The sequence below is a fragment of the Echiichthys vipera genome (genome assembly GCF_963691815.1).
Source record: "Echiichthys vipera genome assembly, chromosome: 22".
Taxonomy (NCBI): domain Eukaryota; kingdom Metazoa; phylum Chordata; class Actinopteri; order Perciformes; family Trachinidae; genus Echiichthys; species Echiichthys vipera.
Genome location: NC_139847.1, coordinates 14231918 through 14249892, shown reverse-complemented (window position 1 = coordinate 14249892; position 17975 = coordinate 14231918). Strand labels below are relative to the sequence as shown.

The 17975-nt window shown below is 39.8% G+C and overlaps 1 protein-coding gene across 1 annotated transcript; it reads left to right on the top strand.

Moving 5' to 3' along the window:
- The first annotated feature begins 302 nt into the window (after positions 1-302).
- Positions 303-6277, top strand: LOC310963792 (amino acid transporter heavy chain SLC3A2-like). The gene is made up of 11 exons (XM_083936716.1): positions 303-398; positions 1653-1858; positions 1968-2152; positions 3152-3325; positions 3510-3604; positions 3750-3877; positions 4434-4543; positions 4795-4994; positions 5086-5163; positions 5263-5482; positions 5576-6277. The coding sequence occupies exons 2-11, from the start codon at positions 1662-1664 to the stop codon at positions 5713-5715; spliced, it is 1527 nt and encodes a 508-aa protein (XP_083792842.1). The 5' UTR covers positions 303-398; positions 1653-1661; the 3' UTR covers positions 5716-6277.
- Positions 6278-17975: the final 11698 nt, after the last annotated feature.

The following is a 17975-nucleotide window of genomic DNA, read 5'->3' as shown; positions in this document are numbered from 1 at the left end:
ACCGTGGGTGGGAGAGAAACGTGTTTGCCACTGCTCTGTATGTCCAAAACATATTGCAGAATTGACAATAAAGCTGACTTTGACTTGGTCTAATAACCTGAAAGTGCAATATTAAAATAATTGTTTTTGATTGAGCTTGGATATACACTAATGTTTGTCTGTTTCTGAGAAGAGAGAGAGAGAGAGAGAGAGAGAGAGAGAGAGAGAGAGAGAGAGAGAGAGAGAGAGAGAGAGAGATGGGGTCGGGGGGGGGGGGGGTGTTACTGCGTCGTCCCTTGGTAGGCGGAGAATCCGGGCGACTACAAATACAGAGCGAGCCTCTCTGGAACCAGATTAGAAACGACCACGGGATTAACGACTGAGAAGGAAGAACAACTAAACCACGGTGCTTTTTAAAGGTAATTTTTGGATCCACTTCATTAAGTTTGCGGCCACAGCTCAACACTATGTTACTGAGTTAAACCGCGGTATAGTCATCAATGGGAAGTAGAGTACAATACTGTCCTCGTGTACCAGCAGATGACGTAGCGATGGGCTTAATTTCATCATCTTTAGAGGATACAAATAGCACGGGACCAATCTTTTTTGGGGAGGGTTTGATTGGGTTAAGTCAGTTTTTACTTGACATACCTGCCTTACTTGTTTATCAAAGTATTTCAGTTGAATATTTTTTTCGTGGAACTATATTTACAAACGTTAACGTACCAGAGAACCCGCTGACAAATAGACTTCCGGTAACATCGTGATCCTATTATCCAACACTGTGCTGTGGAAAAATGGTCACAGAAAGAGACATTTTAGAAAGGATGTTTATTTTTGCAACAATATTTTTTAACACGGCTAATACGGAAACATGCAGATACGTGTGTGCTAATTTATTGCACTTCTTTAATAAATATAATACAGTTTTATTGTGAAGGTTTTATTGTTTCCGCCGTTTTTTGTTGATTTTAATCATTTTATTTAAACTATCTATTTATAGTAAATATTAGAAAAAAAGAAAATATTAGAAAAAAAGATATTAATCACCTAATTTTAAATAGATGTAAAAATATGCATACATTGTAGAATTGCAAATAAATTAATTGAAAACATCACAGGTACCGCCGTTTGTTCGTAACGTTAGCTGAATGTGACGTAATCCTGTAACCGCAACTGTTATACACAAAACTCGTAACAAACCTTTTAAAGACCTGTCGTCCCGTTTTTAATTTTATTGAGCAGCTGTCATAACGTTCAACACAAAGTGAAATTTAAGTAGCTAACGGTAATTTCCAGCGGGTTTCGAGTTTTTTGTCCGTTTATTGTTCGATAAATTGAGCTAGTTTAACACACTGTTAGCTAACATTCAGTTTAGAACAGAACGGTTTGTTGGTTTTAAGCTAATTAGCAACACGTAGTTTCTGCTTAAGGAATTTTAGGAGCCGAGCATTTGTTTTCTTGTCTTAACTTGAAGTTGCTGTAACTGTGACTTAAGTTAGTTCTCTTTTTATTTCTCCAATGTTAACGTTGTTGACAATATACTTGGTCACACGTTAGTATTTTCCAGTAAACAAGACTGACCTTTCGGCCATGGATACGAAACAACTTATTTATTTTTTTCCCCCTTCTGTTTTCCACACCGCTCTTCCTCCATCTCTTAAAACATTTAGATTTTTACCATGAATAAGGACACGGAGATCGACTTGAAGGACGTGGAGATCAATGAGCTAGACACCGAGAAGGAGCCCATGACGGGCGATGGCCAGGCTGCAGGTGGAGAGAAAAATGGCAGCGTCAAGCTGAAGGTCCCAGACGACGAGGTTACATTCACAGGCCTGTCCAAAGACGAGCTGATAAAAGTTGCTGGCACTCCAGGGTAAGAGCACCTGTTTTTTTTAAATTCATTTTTCAATGCATGTATTGGGTGTGTTGCAAAAAATCAGTGATCATAACCTTTATTTCCCATTCTCATCCTTTGTGTTTAGATGGGTGCGAACCCGTTGGGTGCTTCTTGTCCTGTTTTGGCTGGGTTGGTTAGGCATGCTGGCTGGAGCCATCGTGATCATAGTCCAGGCCCCTCGCTGCAAACCAATCCCTGAGATGAACTGGTGGAATGAAGGCCCTCTGTACCAGATCGATGACCTGGAAGCTTTCTCCGATGGCATGGAAGGTAGAGAACTTTTTTTTTTGTTTTGTGAATATGTATTTTTTTAGGGTAAATTTCAGACTTTTACTGTTAATGGAGATGCCCATGGCTTTCTTATTGCTGCTGCATGTCCCAGTTTTTCTTTTGGTTCCACCCTTGCTTCCCAAGTAAGGATTTTACATGATCTTCTACAAAGTGGTCTGATCTAGGAGTGGTAACCCACACTAATTCCCAAGGGACAGGGCCTTAGTCTTGTGACACGGTCTTGGGTTTTTCTTAGTTCTACATGACTTATTTCAGCTGGCCAGATATGAAACTGCTGACAAGGCTGACAACGAGTGACTCAAGGTCTAAAGGACGCAACCAGTCTGAGTCATTTCTTTCATATCCCTCCTACTCTGATTTAAGGTCAAGGTTGAGCAACCCAGTACATTTTTTATTTGGTTTGCAGAAAGAGGTTTCTTAGACTTCATTCATTAGGTGTCAAAAGTGATTTAACCATTTTTTAGGCAACCCCCCTCGCCGAAATGTCACTTAACACAGTGTTCACAATTATTACAATATTACAAGCCTTGAATTTCTAGTTTTGATTTTAAACATATACTTGTTTTTCTATAAGTGGTAGGAAGGAAGTTGTACTGCTGTTCTTCGAGTGAATTACTAGGGAGCACTCGTTTCCAACAGGCCTAGGGCATAATTCCAACAACTGCACGTGACTTTGTGGTGTTTTCACATAAAGGACCGCCTTGTGCTCAGATTTCACATGGCCAGCAGAGGGTGTGGGGGCTGCCGTTCACATGCTCCTGCCTTGAGTCAATACAAAGCTAAAATCGCAGCAGTTTTTCTCCTTAGCTGTCTACTAAACCATCAAATATTCTCTCTGGCCTTTTGCCCTCTCTTCCTACCCCTCTGGCCCTGCTATATTTCACACATCAACTCCATGTTGTCTTTCCCTCAATGTAAAAATTCACACTGACATAACATTTTGTTCTCCCTTCCTGGCCCTTTCCTTTTTTTCTCTAGGTGTTGCGGCAAAGTTGGACGAAATCAACAAGTTGAAGGTGAAAGGCCTGGTTCTGGGCCCTCTTCACACTGTCCAGGCCGACCAACCGAACACCCTGAACCTTGAACAGATCAACCCAGCCGAGGGAAATGAAAACACCCTGGTCTCTGTGATTGAGAAGGCCCACAAGAAGGGTAGGTCATCTTACGACTGACATCACTTATTAGGTTGTAAAAACAGCATTTTTATGAACCACCAATGTAGGACTCATTCTCAGTCAGAAGTAAGAGAATTGGATCTAATGTTTGATAGATTGTGTGGTATTTTAGACTGCTCAAGCCCAGATGTTATTTGCTAACTGTTTACTTTGCCTCTTAGGCATTTCTGTGGTGCTTGACCTGACTCCAAACTACCTCGGAGTTGCTCCCTGGTTCAGCACTGCTGATATTGGTGATGTGATAGAGAAAGTCAAGGTAGGACACTGTTCTATGATCCTTTTACCCATTAAACTTTAAGCGTGATAATGAGCCGCGAAGGTCCAAATGTTCCTTGGTAGAAATAATCTATGTCACCGAACTGTTCTTCTGTTGTGGCTAAAGTGCTCATGTTCTCTCCCAGACTGCAGCGGAACACTGGCTGGATCTGGGTGTCGATGGCATCAAGATATCTGATCTCACTGTTGCCACCAACTCTGCTGATTGGTCAAAGCTGCAGGCGGCATTTAATGGCAACAGCACCAAGAAAAGGTAACTATGGCGGCTATTTTGTGGCTTCCTTTGGATCTGCATAAGTAGACAGTCTGTGCTGGAACACAGTGTTTCATTTGCAAGGTTTCCTGAATACATTTAGCTGTTGCCTGCAAACATATACCACCCTTCAAAATTGGGACAGAACAGATTTTAAAGTTTTGGAAGAATTTTTAGTACTCATCATTCTTGGGAAAGTAATTTTCAGTAAAGCGCCAGAAGCCTTAACCCTGTAGATGTTTCCTGAGAGAAGGGGGAGATAAAAAGCATTCCAGCGCTGCAGGGGACTCTAGGTGGAGTCAGGGAGAGACAGATAAACAGGAAAGGCATCCGGGCCAGTGGCACTTTACACTCTTTCATGGTGAAGCGACACCCTGTGGAGGCTTTGAGAAATGACACAATTTTCTTTTTTTAAAGTCTGCTTTTAACATTCAAGGCTGAATTACCCAATCAGAATTTGATGCTGTTCTCAAACAACTTATGCCATAACTTAACATTTTCTACTTGCTAAAACTAGTGTCGGCAATGTAATCTTACCACATTCTTGTTCTCTCAGGTTGCTGATGGGCGTGGTTGAAAATATGTCAGCTCCAGGGGTGTCTCAGCTTGTCAATACCACAGGTGTTGATCTGGTCCTGTCCGACCTGCTCAGCAGCAAAAATGGAGGTATGCTATGTTTGTCTCACCATACTTGCACATGTATCAAGTGTCTATCATATTCAGCTTTTGGCAGATTTCCATTATTCTATACAACAGCAAAATATTTTGAGGAAAATACTGTTGTTTTTTTTAATTTTGCTTCTTTTTAGTTGTATTTTATCTTATATTGTTTTTAGGTATCTAAATCAGGAACAACTATATGAACTCCTACCAAAATGGTGGATTGCATGAGCATAATGGTATCTGAATATGTGCAGGTGTGGAGCGCATCATGGCCATGGACACCCTGAACTCCCAGCAGAGAAGTCTTGCCTGGGGTCTTGGTGCCGCCCAACGGGGCCAGCTGTCTAGACACGCAATGACCCCGGAGCTGGTTCGGCTCTACCAGCTCCTGCTGTTCACATTGCCCGGGACCCCAGTGTTTACCTATGGAGATGAGATCGGCCTTCAGGCAGTTGTAAGCTATAAAACAAAGATGTCTGAATATTTCAAAGACCGTACAGATGTTACAGAGTGTAACCTTTTTCTTCTTTTTCTGTCCTTCTCAGGGTTCACAAGCTCCTAAGATGGTTTGGGACATAGAGAAGGTGCCTGCTGAAGGAGATGCTGTCAATGAGACTGCTGAGGTAAGAGTGTGTTCAGTGAGTGTCCGTGTAGAAAAGGAGCAAAGAAGTTAGAAAAATATTAAGGGTTTCAAAACTTTTCCTCAACTGTCACATTTCCAGGCGGCACGGAAGGAGCACGTTGCTGTAAGGAAATGGTTCAAATCCCTCAGCGACCTGCGAGGCAAAGAGCGCTCTCTCCTCCACGGCGACTACTACTCTCTCTCCTCCTCTGCCTCCTCCCTCTCTTTCCTCCGTCTGTGGGATCAGAGCGAGAGATACATAACGGCTGTCAACTGGGGAACAACACCTGAGACGCTCACACTCAAAATGGCACCTACAGGCAAGTTCAACAGAAAGCTCTAGTGAAGATGTAACACGTCCTGCCCAATAACTTTTACTAACAGTGGATTGTTTTTAATCTCTGTTCCTGCAGAAGGTGTAGAGTTGCCAGAGACAGCCACGGTGAAGCTCTCAACTGACACAGACCTGGAGGTTGACTCCACGATCAGCCTGGACAAAATCACCCTAAACCCTGGGCAAGCCGTCCTGCTGCAGTTCCCCTATACAGGCTAAGGGTGGAGCCAAACTCTAGGAAAGCTACCTGCTCATTGGACTCATTTTAAAAAGAAACTAAAGTCAGGAAAAAATGGCACATTCAAAAGGAAATGTATTTTTACATTAACCAATATGACTTTCTATGAGCTAATAACTTAATTTGGTCAAAGAGAACCTGCCATACAAATACAGAATGTTGGCCAGCGCAAACCTGGTTCAATTCTTTTGGTTTTTATATCTTTTATAACACTTCTTTTAGTTTTCTTTCTGACACTCCACAGTTGAGCATTTTGTTCTTTTGTGACGTTTTTATTGTTGACTATTGTCCAAATATGTGAAAGACATTCCATTTTTGTTCTTTGGGCATTTCTTTAGCAGTCCTTTATGTTCCTTTTTTAAAAAATCTATACTTTTAGTAATTCTGTTCTGACAGCTTTACGTTCTTTCATTAGCTTTTTTTCTCACTGAAAACCAAGTTGAACATGTGTTTTGAAGTTCTAGTAAACAAACTGTTGCGAATAACATCAAGCTGTCAAATTAACCGAATTGGAAATGAATAAACCGAACGTTCTGCACCGAATCCTGCCTGCTCCTTATTTCTTTTCATTTGACAACATTCCTATAACAGCGAGTTCTGTGTCGAAGCATGTTCTTTGTGCCCGAGATAATATCAGATGAAATGTTCCCTATTTTCAGTACGTACAGGTGTATGTAAATGTGTCACAGATGTTAAGAGAGGAAGCGCGTCTATATTTGATCAACATCCTCACATGGGTTTTATCGGCTCATTATATGGGACTCTAAAACCGTTGTGTGCACATACCTACGACTTTCACTAAATGGGTCATACACTTCGGGGTAACGACTGTAATAAACCCCTACCATTATGTCACATTTTCACTGCAAGGCAACAGCTTCATGTCATGGTGTGTTTCACAGTGGTCTCTGAGACCATTATCCTAAAATTTGTATTTTATGAAAATAAACTTACTGTAAGATGAATCAGCGTCGACACAATCACGTAGATGGATGAGCAATTTGAAAGATACTAATACTTCCTCTTTGTGCATACTGTATTTCACATGTATGAATCATTTCTCTTGTGAATAAAAGAGCTCTTCAGGGCTTAAGATGTTGGGTTCATATACAGTATACCTTCTTAGACTGAAACGTTGCCTACAGGAGGAACTACTTCACACACTGTCAACTTAATGATAAAACGATAACGTAGTTCTTAAAGTCGTTCCAATACAGCCGGTATTGTAAATGCATCAGATACTACCTAAAATGCTCATATTGAGTATTATATGCACCGATCAGACACCATGTCATTTAGCCCAGGAAAAAAAAGAAATCAACTTTAAAGGAGCTTATTTATGTTCTTTTCTGCCACACCAGATAATGAAATCAAGTTCTAAGGCATTCATTCTCTGTATTTGTTCATGTTAACTGGCATGATGATAGCAATCTGTAGTTTTTATATGTTCAGTGGCAGTTTGCTCTTTACATTGACTGGCAGTCTTCGCTTGACCTGATATTACAATTTCACCTTAACTATACAGTAGATTATAATATAACTATTCCCTTTGATCCTGTGTGAAGTAAAGCCCACCTTTTGGCATGTTGTTCCAGTAACTGGCTCCACATTAAAAAAACAATTCTGCTTAATATCCATTCAAAATATATGTTAATAATAAATGGGGTCACTCTGTATCTGTATTTAGGTATTTAATAATATATTTATCACGTTTGTATGGTTTCTTTTCATTTTTTTAAATGTATTTCAATTGATTTTGTGGCAGTCATTTGTGGGAAGAGCAAAACTATTTGACTCCACAAAAAATACAAAAAATCAACTAACTAAAACTAACTACACTGGTAATTCAAATTTAGGCAAGGCAGCTTTATTTGTATAGCACTTTTCATACACAGGGCAGACTCAAAGTGCTTCACAGCACAACATGTCATGAATTAAAACGCATTACAGAAAGACAAAGAGAATAAAAGCATAGACAATAATAAAAACAGTGCGGACGTTAAAAGTGCAAAGATTTAGCAGAAAGCTAAGGTGAACATAAAAGTGTTCAGTCTAGTTTTAAAAGTGGTCAGAGTGGGTGAAAGTCTCACATCTTCAGGAAGTTTATTCCAGCTGTTTGTTGCATAATGACTGAAAGATGCTTTCCCTTGATTTGAGTTTACTCTGCGAACCACTGACAGATTGGCCTCAGAGGATCTTAGTGATCCTGAAGGCTTATGCAGTGGGAGCATATCAGTGATATACCTCGGCCCTAGACCATGTAGTGATTTATATGTGAGCAGGAGGATTTTGAAATCGATTCTCTGACGTACAGGAAGCCAGTGTAATGATTTAAGAATTGGTGTAATGTGCTCACATTTTCTGGTCTTTGTTAGAACTCGAGCAGCAGCGTTCTGAACAAGCTGTAGCTGCCTGACAGTTTTTTTGGGAAGACCTGCAAGGAGACCGTTACAGTAGTCTAGCCTACTGGTTATAAAGGCATGGACAAGTTTTTCTAAGTCTTGTTACATTTTTAAGGTGATAGTAGGCCGATTTTGTTACTGATTTGATGTGACTGTCGAAATGTAAATCAGAATCCATAATAACCCCAAGATTTCTGGCTTTATTTGAGGTTTTCAGGGACAGTGATTGTAGGTGTTGGATGACTTTAAACCTTTCTTTCTTAGCACCAAAAACAATTATCTCAGTTTTATCCTCATTTAGTTGAAGGAAATTTTGGCACATCCAGTGTTTGACTTGCTCAATGCACTGGCACAGACGATCTATGGGGCGATAGTCATTTGGTGATAGCGCTACATAGATTTGGGTGTCATCGGCATAGCAATGGTGGTCAATGTTATTATTTTGCATGATTTTTCCTAGTGGGACCATATAGATGTTAAATTAAAAAAAAAGTTAATTTGTGAATCACTGAAATTTTAGGCTGTATGCTCAGTTTCAAAAATGTCTTCCTGACCAGTTTCATTATAGGCTACTCATAATGTTATCTCATAAAACCTTACAATTTCTCTTTCAAAAACATTGATTTAAAACCGACCCTTTGATACATTTTCAAACAGTCCCTTTAACAGCTGAAACTCAAGTTCACTGTCAGCAGAGTTTCGGGGTCGCTGTACAATACAGGGCCGCCGTGGGGCTGTGGTATTACAGGGGAGGTTTGAAAATGACGATACCAGGAATTGGAGCCCGTCTCGGCACCTCTCTGCGCACCCCACGCCGCTGCGAAACCCAACCACCGTCTCACCTACCGCTATGCACACTCATGACTGACTCTCAGTCTGACTCTGACACACACATTTTACATCACAGTGACATGAAGCTACATGACCTTTCATTAGCTTTCATGGAGAAGTGCAGAGACACAGAGGATGTTTTACATAAAAACACAGAAGTGTAATCCACTAAAACCTGTCATTTTATAATGGAAAGTCCTGTGAGTGAAAACAAGATATATTCAAAAAGCAAACAAACAGTGAGTACTCCACTCAATATACTGAAACTACAGTAACCATTTGATATACAACAGGTCTTGATATACATGAAAAAGCATGTAAGCTTCATATTGAGGTTCTGTGAGTAGATCGAGGGTATTTCAGGGTGGGACATTGGAGAGATACTCCTACCTTGTACTTGAACTTCTAGCCCTCTCCTCTCACTTCTATCAATGATTATTGTGAGCACATCAGAATGAAGCATTGTTGTCACTCCGGTTCAGTTTTACCAGGGCTTATGATGTTCTGGGGCAAGAACAGCAAAGATTATATACTATAACACTGGAAAACACCAGAACCACCTTCAGTAGAGTGTTGGCTAATGGGCTTGTTGGGTATACTCCACCTTGAAAGAAACAGGTATGCTCTGAAGGTCTGTATCCACTGGAATGATAATGATCATTTTCAATCAGCCTCTTACCGAGTGACTGCTGGGTAGGGTTAGGATTTTCTGGTTTCTGGTTGTTGTTGTTTTTTCAGCATTGTGTGTTTTTGTGGGTTCATGTTTTATGTTCATGTTTCATTTTATGGGCCCAAGTTCAAAACTGTACTTTTGTAGTTAGGCTTGTCTACTAACTGGCAACTAACTTTTCTGTGTGGGTAATTTTGTGCGGCAATTTACAGCCTAAGCACCATGTCGTCGGTGGTGCTTGAATGTTTGTCATTTTTGTATCAAATTTTGCAGACAAGTGCACAAGAAAAAGCATTACAGAGGTACGGTGTGTCTGCTTTAAAGTGAAAAAGAACAGAGACAAAAACAAAAAAAAAAACCAACATGAATCCCGCCATCCCTCCCAACAACCCATGGTTTTACTCCTGTGAAGTATATCTTTATGAAGCACTCATGCACTGTGCCCTACACAAAATTCCACACAATTAAGTTGAAATTGACTTGAAATACAAAATTGAAGCAAAATGAGCACAAAAATTAAACAATTGATGTCTTGACACTAGATTTAAGTCATACAGTAAATTAGTAAATCAAGAACCCCATCCTGAAAGTTGCACTCCATAAGAATTGAGATCATTATACAGTGAATGCCACAAGTACAAGCCTGACTCAGAAGTTGGAATTTCCGATTTCCAATTACAAGTAAACGCAGCGTAACAGTTGGTGACGGTCAGACTAACTTCTGTCAGCAGCATCTCTAACATGGCGGCTTGTTTACATCTAGTGAGAGAATGTCGCCACAGACACAGATTGGAATACTCAGCAATAGAGCCAAGTAGAAATGCTTTCATTAGTGATTGCTCTAAGACTGCAACCCTAAGATGTCAGTGGTGAAATATGTACTGCTGTGTGTACATTTCATTGACTAAATACGCGCTAGAAAGTCTTCATCTTTTGTTCAGAATCAGCTACTTATCACAGGTAACCGGAGCAACTTCCTTCTCATTCATCCCCACAGCCCCACAGCTCTTTACACAGTGGGACGCTCAGCTTCAACTGACGCTCACCTCTGGAGAGGTGCCAGTTCATCTCCTGGGCACTGCCAAGGTGTTGAGCAAGGCACCGAACCCCCAACTGCTCGAGGTGCTGATCCATTGGCAGCCCCCTCGCTCTGACATCTCTCCATTAATTGCGTGTATATAGGTCCAGTTTGTGCAAATATGTGTATTTCGGGCCTGTGTGTGCGTGTAACCTGAATAATAACAGAGTGAAAAAATGTAATTTCCCCTTGCGGATTAATAAAGTAATAATTCTTCTTCTTCTACTTCTTCAATGGGGAAGCGTAGAGTGGGTTGTTCCACTGCAGCCAAACTAGACGCTCATTGGAAAAATGCTGGGCTTTGTCTCGCCCATCGTACGCTCAGGGTCTCTGGGGGTCTATGGGGCAGTGGGCTGGCCCGGACGCTCGGCTTCTGCATGATGATTGGATGAGCTGTCTGAGGCGGAATCCTTTTTTGATTGACAGCGAATCAGCGATCTTGAAGAATAAACATCCAACAGAACATTTTCCAAGATTTTCATACTGTTGTTCTGAACTGATCCCCAGCGACTTTGTCTGTGTTAAAAACCACTAGTGTTGTGGCAACTCTATTCTGAATTATTATTATATTTATCCTTTGGCAGGCAGAGCGGGATCATCAAAGAGCATGTGCATGGTTTCTGATTGGTGCGATTTGAGATGTTACAACTGCCCCCTGTTACAATTGCCCCCACTCTCCTACACACACGAAGGGCTAAGTGTACGATTTAAGTTGTAACTTATGCCTACAATGAAACTATTTTATCTGGTGAATCACTTAAAATGTTAGTAACCTAATGCTATTTTTACCTAAGTCAAAAATTATTTCCAAACAAGGCCCGCACAGAATTTACTCACTCACTTAATTCTTCTCTTCTTGCAAACATCTACAGAGAAATTGAATTTATGGTGTATACTGTCATCAGACTGACATTACACGTTGATTATTTGCAAATGCACACCTTCCTGGACGAACCACTCCCCAAACTCTCAAAGTGATGTGATAGTTATGAGCATGTATGCATTTCATTTTCTCAGCGGTAACTATGTGTGTGTCTAACATTAGGATGTGTGGCCCTTTAACAGCAAACAGACCAAAAGAGAAAATGAGGGATAAGAGGGGAGAAAAAAACACCTACTCAAACTGAAAGTGTGTGTGTGTTAATGTGCATGTACTGTATGTGCGTGAGGTTGAAGCCGCACACTAGGGTGTTTTTGTCTTGTTTCCAGCATCACTATGACACAGCTTGTAACACACACACACACACACACACACACACACACACACACACACACACACACACAGTGGCATTATGACAAAGTGGATGAAAGGCTGAAAGATCAACTGAAAGAGCGACAGTGGCCGATCATCTTTGGTGAAACTACATCTCTCTCTTGTTCGCCGTCTCTCTCCTCCCCCTTTCTCACACACATGTCTACCAGCAGACCATACACACATGCACTTCACTGCCACTGACACATCTCTCATCGCAATGACAACTTAACAGGTAAGAAGACATTTTTATTCTAGTTCCCTTCTTTTGGTTTAAGCACATTATAAGCTTTTAAGGAGCTTTTCAGGAGCTTTTCAGAGCACGTTTAGAGAAAGTTAACCTCTTAGCATACTCTCACACTACTTAAACACACCTGCCCCCCCCCCCCCCCCTGAGTCTTCTTTATCATCATTTAAAAGTTACTTTTATCAAAGAGAGACGTTTTCTTTAATCTTACCAAGTGAAATTTAAATCTGAAGGTGCACATTTTTAGGGATTACATGTATTAAATTGTTAGAATTGAACATCAAAGTGCCTGTCAGATTAATACGTGTAAATGTAGTTAAATCCAGTTGAAATTCAAAGATATTCAAAGTCACATAAATCCAATCGTTCCAATGAAAGTATCTATTGATTTGAAAATGGAATATTTAAAGATTCTGATCGAATAAGTCCATGTACAGATCCATATTGTGTTGCTCGAAATTCACAATTTTCTCTGAGCCTGAGCCTCATCATTACTTGTAGCATTACAGTGTTGTTACTCGCAACATGTTGGTGTTGACATAAGGGAGAGAGTTGGTGTTTGATAAGAGTGTGAATCTACAGTTATCCGTTCATTTGTTACCCCCAACTTAAAGTAATAACATCCCTGTACTAAGCCCTACCTTAATTAAGGTAGAAGAAGAGTTCGTATCGTTGTTGCTATTTTTGACCTCCTCCGAGTTTGTGACCTCCTTTGACATCTGCAGACAGAACGGGGGCAACGACCGCTTTCGCGTTTTACGCAATGAAGTAAAACTTCAGCATCTGGGCAAACAAAGGCCAAAATGAAAAACATCTGTATTGAACATTTATTCTGCTCAACATGAAAACCCAAAGTTCAAGGAAACCGAATGAAGTCAGTGGCTTTTGTTCATGGGCTTCCACACTCTGTCTGGAAGGAGGGGTGACATGAGGGAACGGAAGAAGATTGCAGTACAGTTCATTTCTATCCAGAGACGTATAACGCTACAGGTGGATTCAAAGAATGATTGCACTGTTAAGTTACTGGCCGATACAACAAACTAAATGAATGCATAAGCACTCACCCTCTCCACCTCAAGCAGTACAGGCACCTTTAGCAGCAATGATAGACATCAGTGTCTGTGGACAGGTCTGTATCAGCTTTGAACATCTTGACGCAGCAACATTTACCCGTCCTTCTTTGCAAAAGTGCCCGATTAAGCAGCATTGAGGCCGTGAGTGAACAGCAATTTATTTTATTTATTTTGTTTATTTCGGGCATCTCAGTCGGATCAATCATCATCGCACATTATCTTAGTTTAAATCACGCAATTCACATGTCCGAAAGGGAAAGCTGGAGAAGCAAAAGCTTATCTAGTCCCGCCAGCGTTACCCACAGAATACATCATCCTCATCATGGTATTTTTCTTACATTTGACATAACGTGTTTCGACATCAAGTAGTAATCAGAGCTGCAGTCTAGCTCTAGACAGTCAAACAGACTACGTGTGTGTCTGCTGTTGTTTGGGTACAAGTGGTTTTTGTGTTTTCTCCCATCCCGTCTCAACACATTGTCTGCTGACTCCTGCCTTTGACCTTTATCAACCCTCATCCTGGGTCATTCTGTACAATTAATAGTCGCATTTACATACTTATATTGAAAGACACTCAGTTTTGCTGACCTCCTCATCTAGATCATTCCACCGTCTGACACCTGTGACTGACAAGGTAAAGGATTTTAATGTAGTTTGCCTGAAAATCATGTTCCCTCTCAGATTGAGTCCCTCCTCTCTGTCTGGGAATAGTATTTGCAGGTTGTCAGGGAGGCTTTTGTTGGCCGCCGTGTACAACATCTGTACTGTGTGATAATTTATAAAATCATATCATTTGAATCAAAATTTGAATGAAATCAAAGCTCTTTTTTGGAGTATTAGCAGGAGGTGTTTGTTGCCTTTATAAGTGTTGTTAGTAAGTTAGTAGTAAGTTTTAAGTTTTACTGCTTATTCTGGATTGGACTGAGGTCTGAATCTTGCCTTTTACTATTGAATCTTTTTTCTGTGTAGCTTTTACTTTATGTTCCACATGCCTTGCAGGGCTTGCTGCAGAGAAACAGATGCGGCTCCACCATGCCTCAGAGTGGACATGGTGTGTTTCTGTTGATGTGCAGAGTTTGACATTCAATATGATGGCTAGAAACATACATACAAATTACAATTTAGTCCCATCTTGCCATAAAAACCTTTCCCACTTCCACTCCCTCAGATGTTGCGTACTGTATTTGCTTTGCCGCTCGCTGTGCCTTAAAGTTGCTGCTGGTGAAGCATCAGTTTTTCCCTTTTCAGCCCTGGAAACATGTAGCTCCATCACAGTCGCTGTGGGCCTCTTAGTGACCTCCCTCACTCCTTAGCTTCTCATGCAGACACTCTTACAGTCAGGGTCTTGAAAATGTTCTAATATTCTTCCCCTGATTGGGTTACATCATTGCGGATGATGAGTCAGCAATGAAAAAATCTGTATGGTGCAGTTTTTGCAATGACATTGAGCGTGCGTAACCTAAAAACCTGACCTATTCAAATCAGTATGCAACCTCTAATCAGTCGGCTTCACCAGTGACATGATGAGGTGTGTCAAAGTAAAGCAGGTGAAATCTACTATTTTGTGCTTTAATATTTGCACATCATTTATATCAGTTGGTGTCATACCCAGTGTGATTTAATACATGAACAATTCTAGGCTTTTTATATTAACTTCATATTTATTTCCTATGTGACTTGGTCATATTTGCTATGTCAATACATTGTGGTGTTTTTGGAATTATAATCGAATGTAACAGGAGGAAAATGCTGCATACTGCAGAGGTAGGACAGAGGTCAGTGATATCCCATCATACATCAGAGCGGAATAATGATGCCCATCTATGTAATTAACAGCAGGCACATTGTGGGTAGATGTTAATACGCAGATTACTGCCTGGTTTCCGAACACATGCCAGTTTTCAGGAGTGGCTAGGCTAATAATTTAAGCTGTAAACAAACATAACAAATCCTTGAAAAAGTTAAGAAATTCTTCTTCTAGGCAGAGTCTGTTGCAGTCCATTCTGAAGGATGAAGTCATTATATTTAGCATGATTTCCAAAAATAGTTTGATCATTTGTTGGTCAAAGAGACGGCCTGAAAATGTTCAGTAGTGTAGTACAAATGTTTAGGGTTAGGTTGATCTGCAGGTTTTGTGTTGATGTTATTTAACATTAAATACATTAAAACTCTAATGATCCTCAAGGAGGAAATTATTTATTACTATTATAATATTATACTATTTTATACTACCTTTTAGCGCCATATGGTGAATATACAGTACTAATAATTGCATAGATTTGGACGCGCATCTGCTTTTTTTGGCTTTTAGAAACTTGACATTTTCAAACTTTGCGGTCTGTAAACTGTAATAAAATGTAATTGTAATTAAATAAAGTTACTTGAGTTGATCACAATTAAAATTACAATGTTTTGTTGCAATTTTCATCTCTGAAATTTTATCTGTAGAATAAATTGACTTTAATAATTTTATTCTAAAGAGTGCAAAAAAAGCAATATTCCTTTGCACTATTTATTTAGTCTTTGTTAATAATTTTACTGGTAGTTTAGCGACCAATGAGAATACTATGGTTAGCCGTGCGTCAGGGGCCGATTCAACACCCATAGTAACACCGTCTATAGAAAATGTGTTTTTATGTGCACAAAAATTCACAGGACTGCATCAAAATCCATTATCAATGTGAACGCTGTGATAGCTTAAAGAAAGGGAAGAAATTCTCAAATGATATCTCCTCAATATATTCATGAAATGTGCCGATTGCTTATTTTGGTTCACCTTCAGGGGACCTCTGTGGACTTTATCTGAATGGATTCACGTATCCAGAATTCACTTCATTGTAATTGTGAATTCAAAGTACAATTGGTTTTTTTTCTACATGCATGTTTGGAGAAAATACAATAATGGAAAGCTTATGTTGGACCGAACCAAAAAGATGGAAGATGGAGATGATCAGATAGTTGCACATTTATGACATGATGCTGGAGAAAATTAAGAATTGGAATTCTACGTGTTAGCTGCTTATGAATAATGAGTGGAAATTGTTTTGTCACTCTAAAACCAAGCTTGATCATTTCCTTCGCTCATGAAAAGTTGACTCGTGGGTCATGTGAGACTACAGTCAACAGTTTCAGACTGTTTGATTGCAGCTTCAACATCATGGTTGTCACGCTAGTACTGGGCACATTTATGTGTCTGTGCATCGATAAATGAAGGTCTGTAGTGAAACTGACAACGTTAGAATCTCTCGTAATATCCACCGTAGAACCACATATTTTGAGACAAAAACAAACGTGCTGTAGATATTGTATTTGATCGTTTTATGGACTTTTTTCAACAAATGCTTTCCTCCTGTGGGGAAGACGGATCATTTGACATGAAAGAAGCCTGTAGCAGTCTTAAGAAGTTTGTAGCATTGCAGTCACATGTGCACACAGTGGGGTCTCTGAACATTTTCTCGCCTGTCAACTTGTTTTACATCCAAAGCTCTATTCATTCATAAGAGCAATTTCATTAAAAAGAAAATATACTATACTATACAACCTTTTTCTTTGTTAGTCAAAATACATCATGTATCAATAACTTTCCTACAACTCTATATGCATGTTGTGTAGCCTTGCTTATGTTTGCACGTGTAGAACTAAACCACCATCCTAAATTCCAACCTGCGACCAAGAAGCGTAGATCACGCTCAGAAATTAGACTGAGGCTTTGTGCAAAATCCCAGATTTAAAAACATAAACTTTCTGTCTACTAATTAGCTCTTATTTCTTGTTGTTACACTTTTCATGACTGTTTTTCCAAAGTTGTTAACAAATGGAGATCAGTTTGAGATTAGCATCAAATATTCGTCTAAAAAGGCATTAAAGGAACTACATTTCTGAAAAATAAGTGTTGAGTTCTTTAGATGATACTTGTACTGTCTGTTACATATACACTTACAGCATTAGAATGGACTGACATTACATAATAATAAGGTTTTTGAGGGGGAATGAGCATTTTTTTAAGTGATAGTCAACATGGCTAACTACCAAAATAGACTGTTTTGTGATACACAGTGATTCTTATTGTTTGGCGGTTTAATTTCTCCCTCATTCATTCAGTTACTGTCTTTGCACCAATCATCACTTCTTTTCTCAGTGACGGAAGACTGCTCGGAGAAAAGAAAGCTGAGAGAAAAAGTCCAGAAGTGCGTCTCTCTTTCCCCCTCCTCTGCTCCCGCAGGTTTTTATGGTGAATTTGAGAGAAAACGAGAAGCGTCTCCCCCGTACACACTCCTCTCACATCCTTTCGTTCACACATTTTTTATCCGTCTGTTTTCTCAAGGTTATGTGCACGCATAAACACGAATGTAGGCAAATGCGTACACACAGGAGACACAGACAAACTAACAGAGCATGTCAGAATCCCTCGTATAAAGAAGGTGGAATGTTTTGAGTCTTAGATACAGAGAACAAACAGTTAAAAAAGCCTTTTTGGGTGCAAAATCAAGCTTTGCGAGAATACATTTGAAGGTTTTTGTTCCTTCTTTCCTTTGATGCCTTAAGTAGTGTATTTTCCATCACCGTCGTCATTATTTTATCCAGAAAATATGGGACTAAATTGTAATACGAAGGACTAAAGCCCCAGGAAGGAGGATTTTTAGGATGACATTTTGATTTCAACAAAGTTATTTCAATGTTTGGTGAGC

What these genes read in the sequence shown, in the direction of transcription:
- LOC310963792 (XM_083936716.1), top strand. Translation starts at nt 1,662, where the DNA reads ATGAATAAGGACACGGAGATCGACTTGAAGGACGTGGAGATCAATGAG. An exon ending in AAAGTTGCTGGCACTCCAGG is followed by an intron (nt 1,859 to 1,967) that starts GTAAGAGCACCT and finishes CTTTGTGTTTAG; the next exon opens with ATGGGTGCGAACCCGTTGGG. An exon ending in ACTCAAAATGGCACCTACAG is followed by an intron (nt 5,483 to 5,575) that starts GCAAGTTCAACA and finishes CTGTTCCTGCAG; the next exon opens with AAGGTGTAGAGTTGCCAGAG.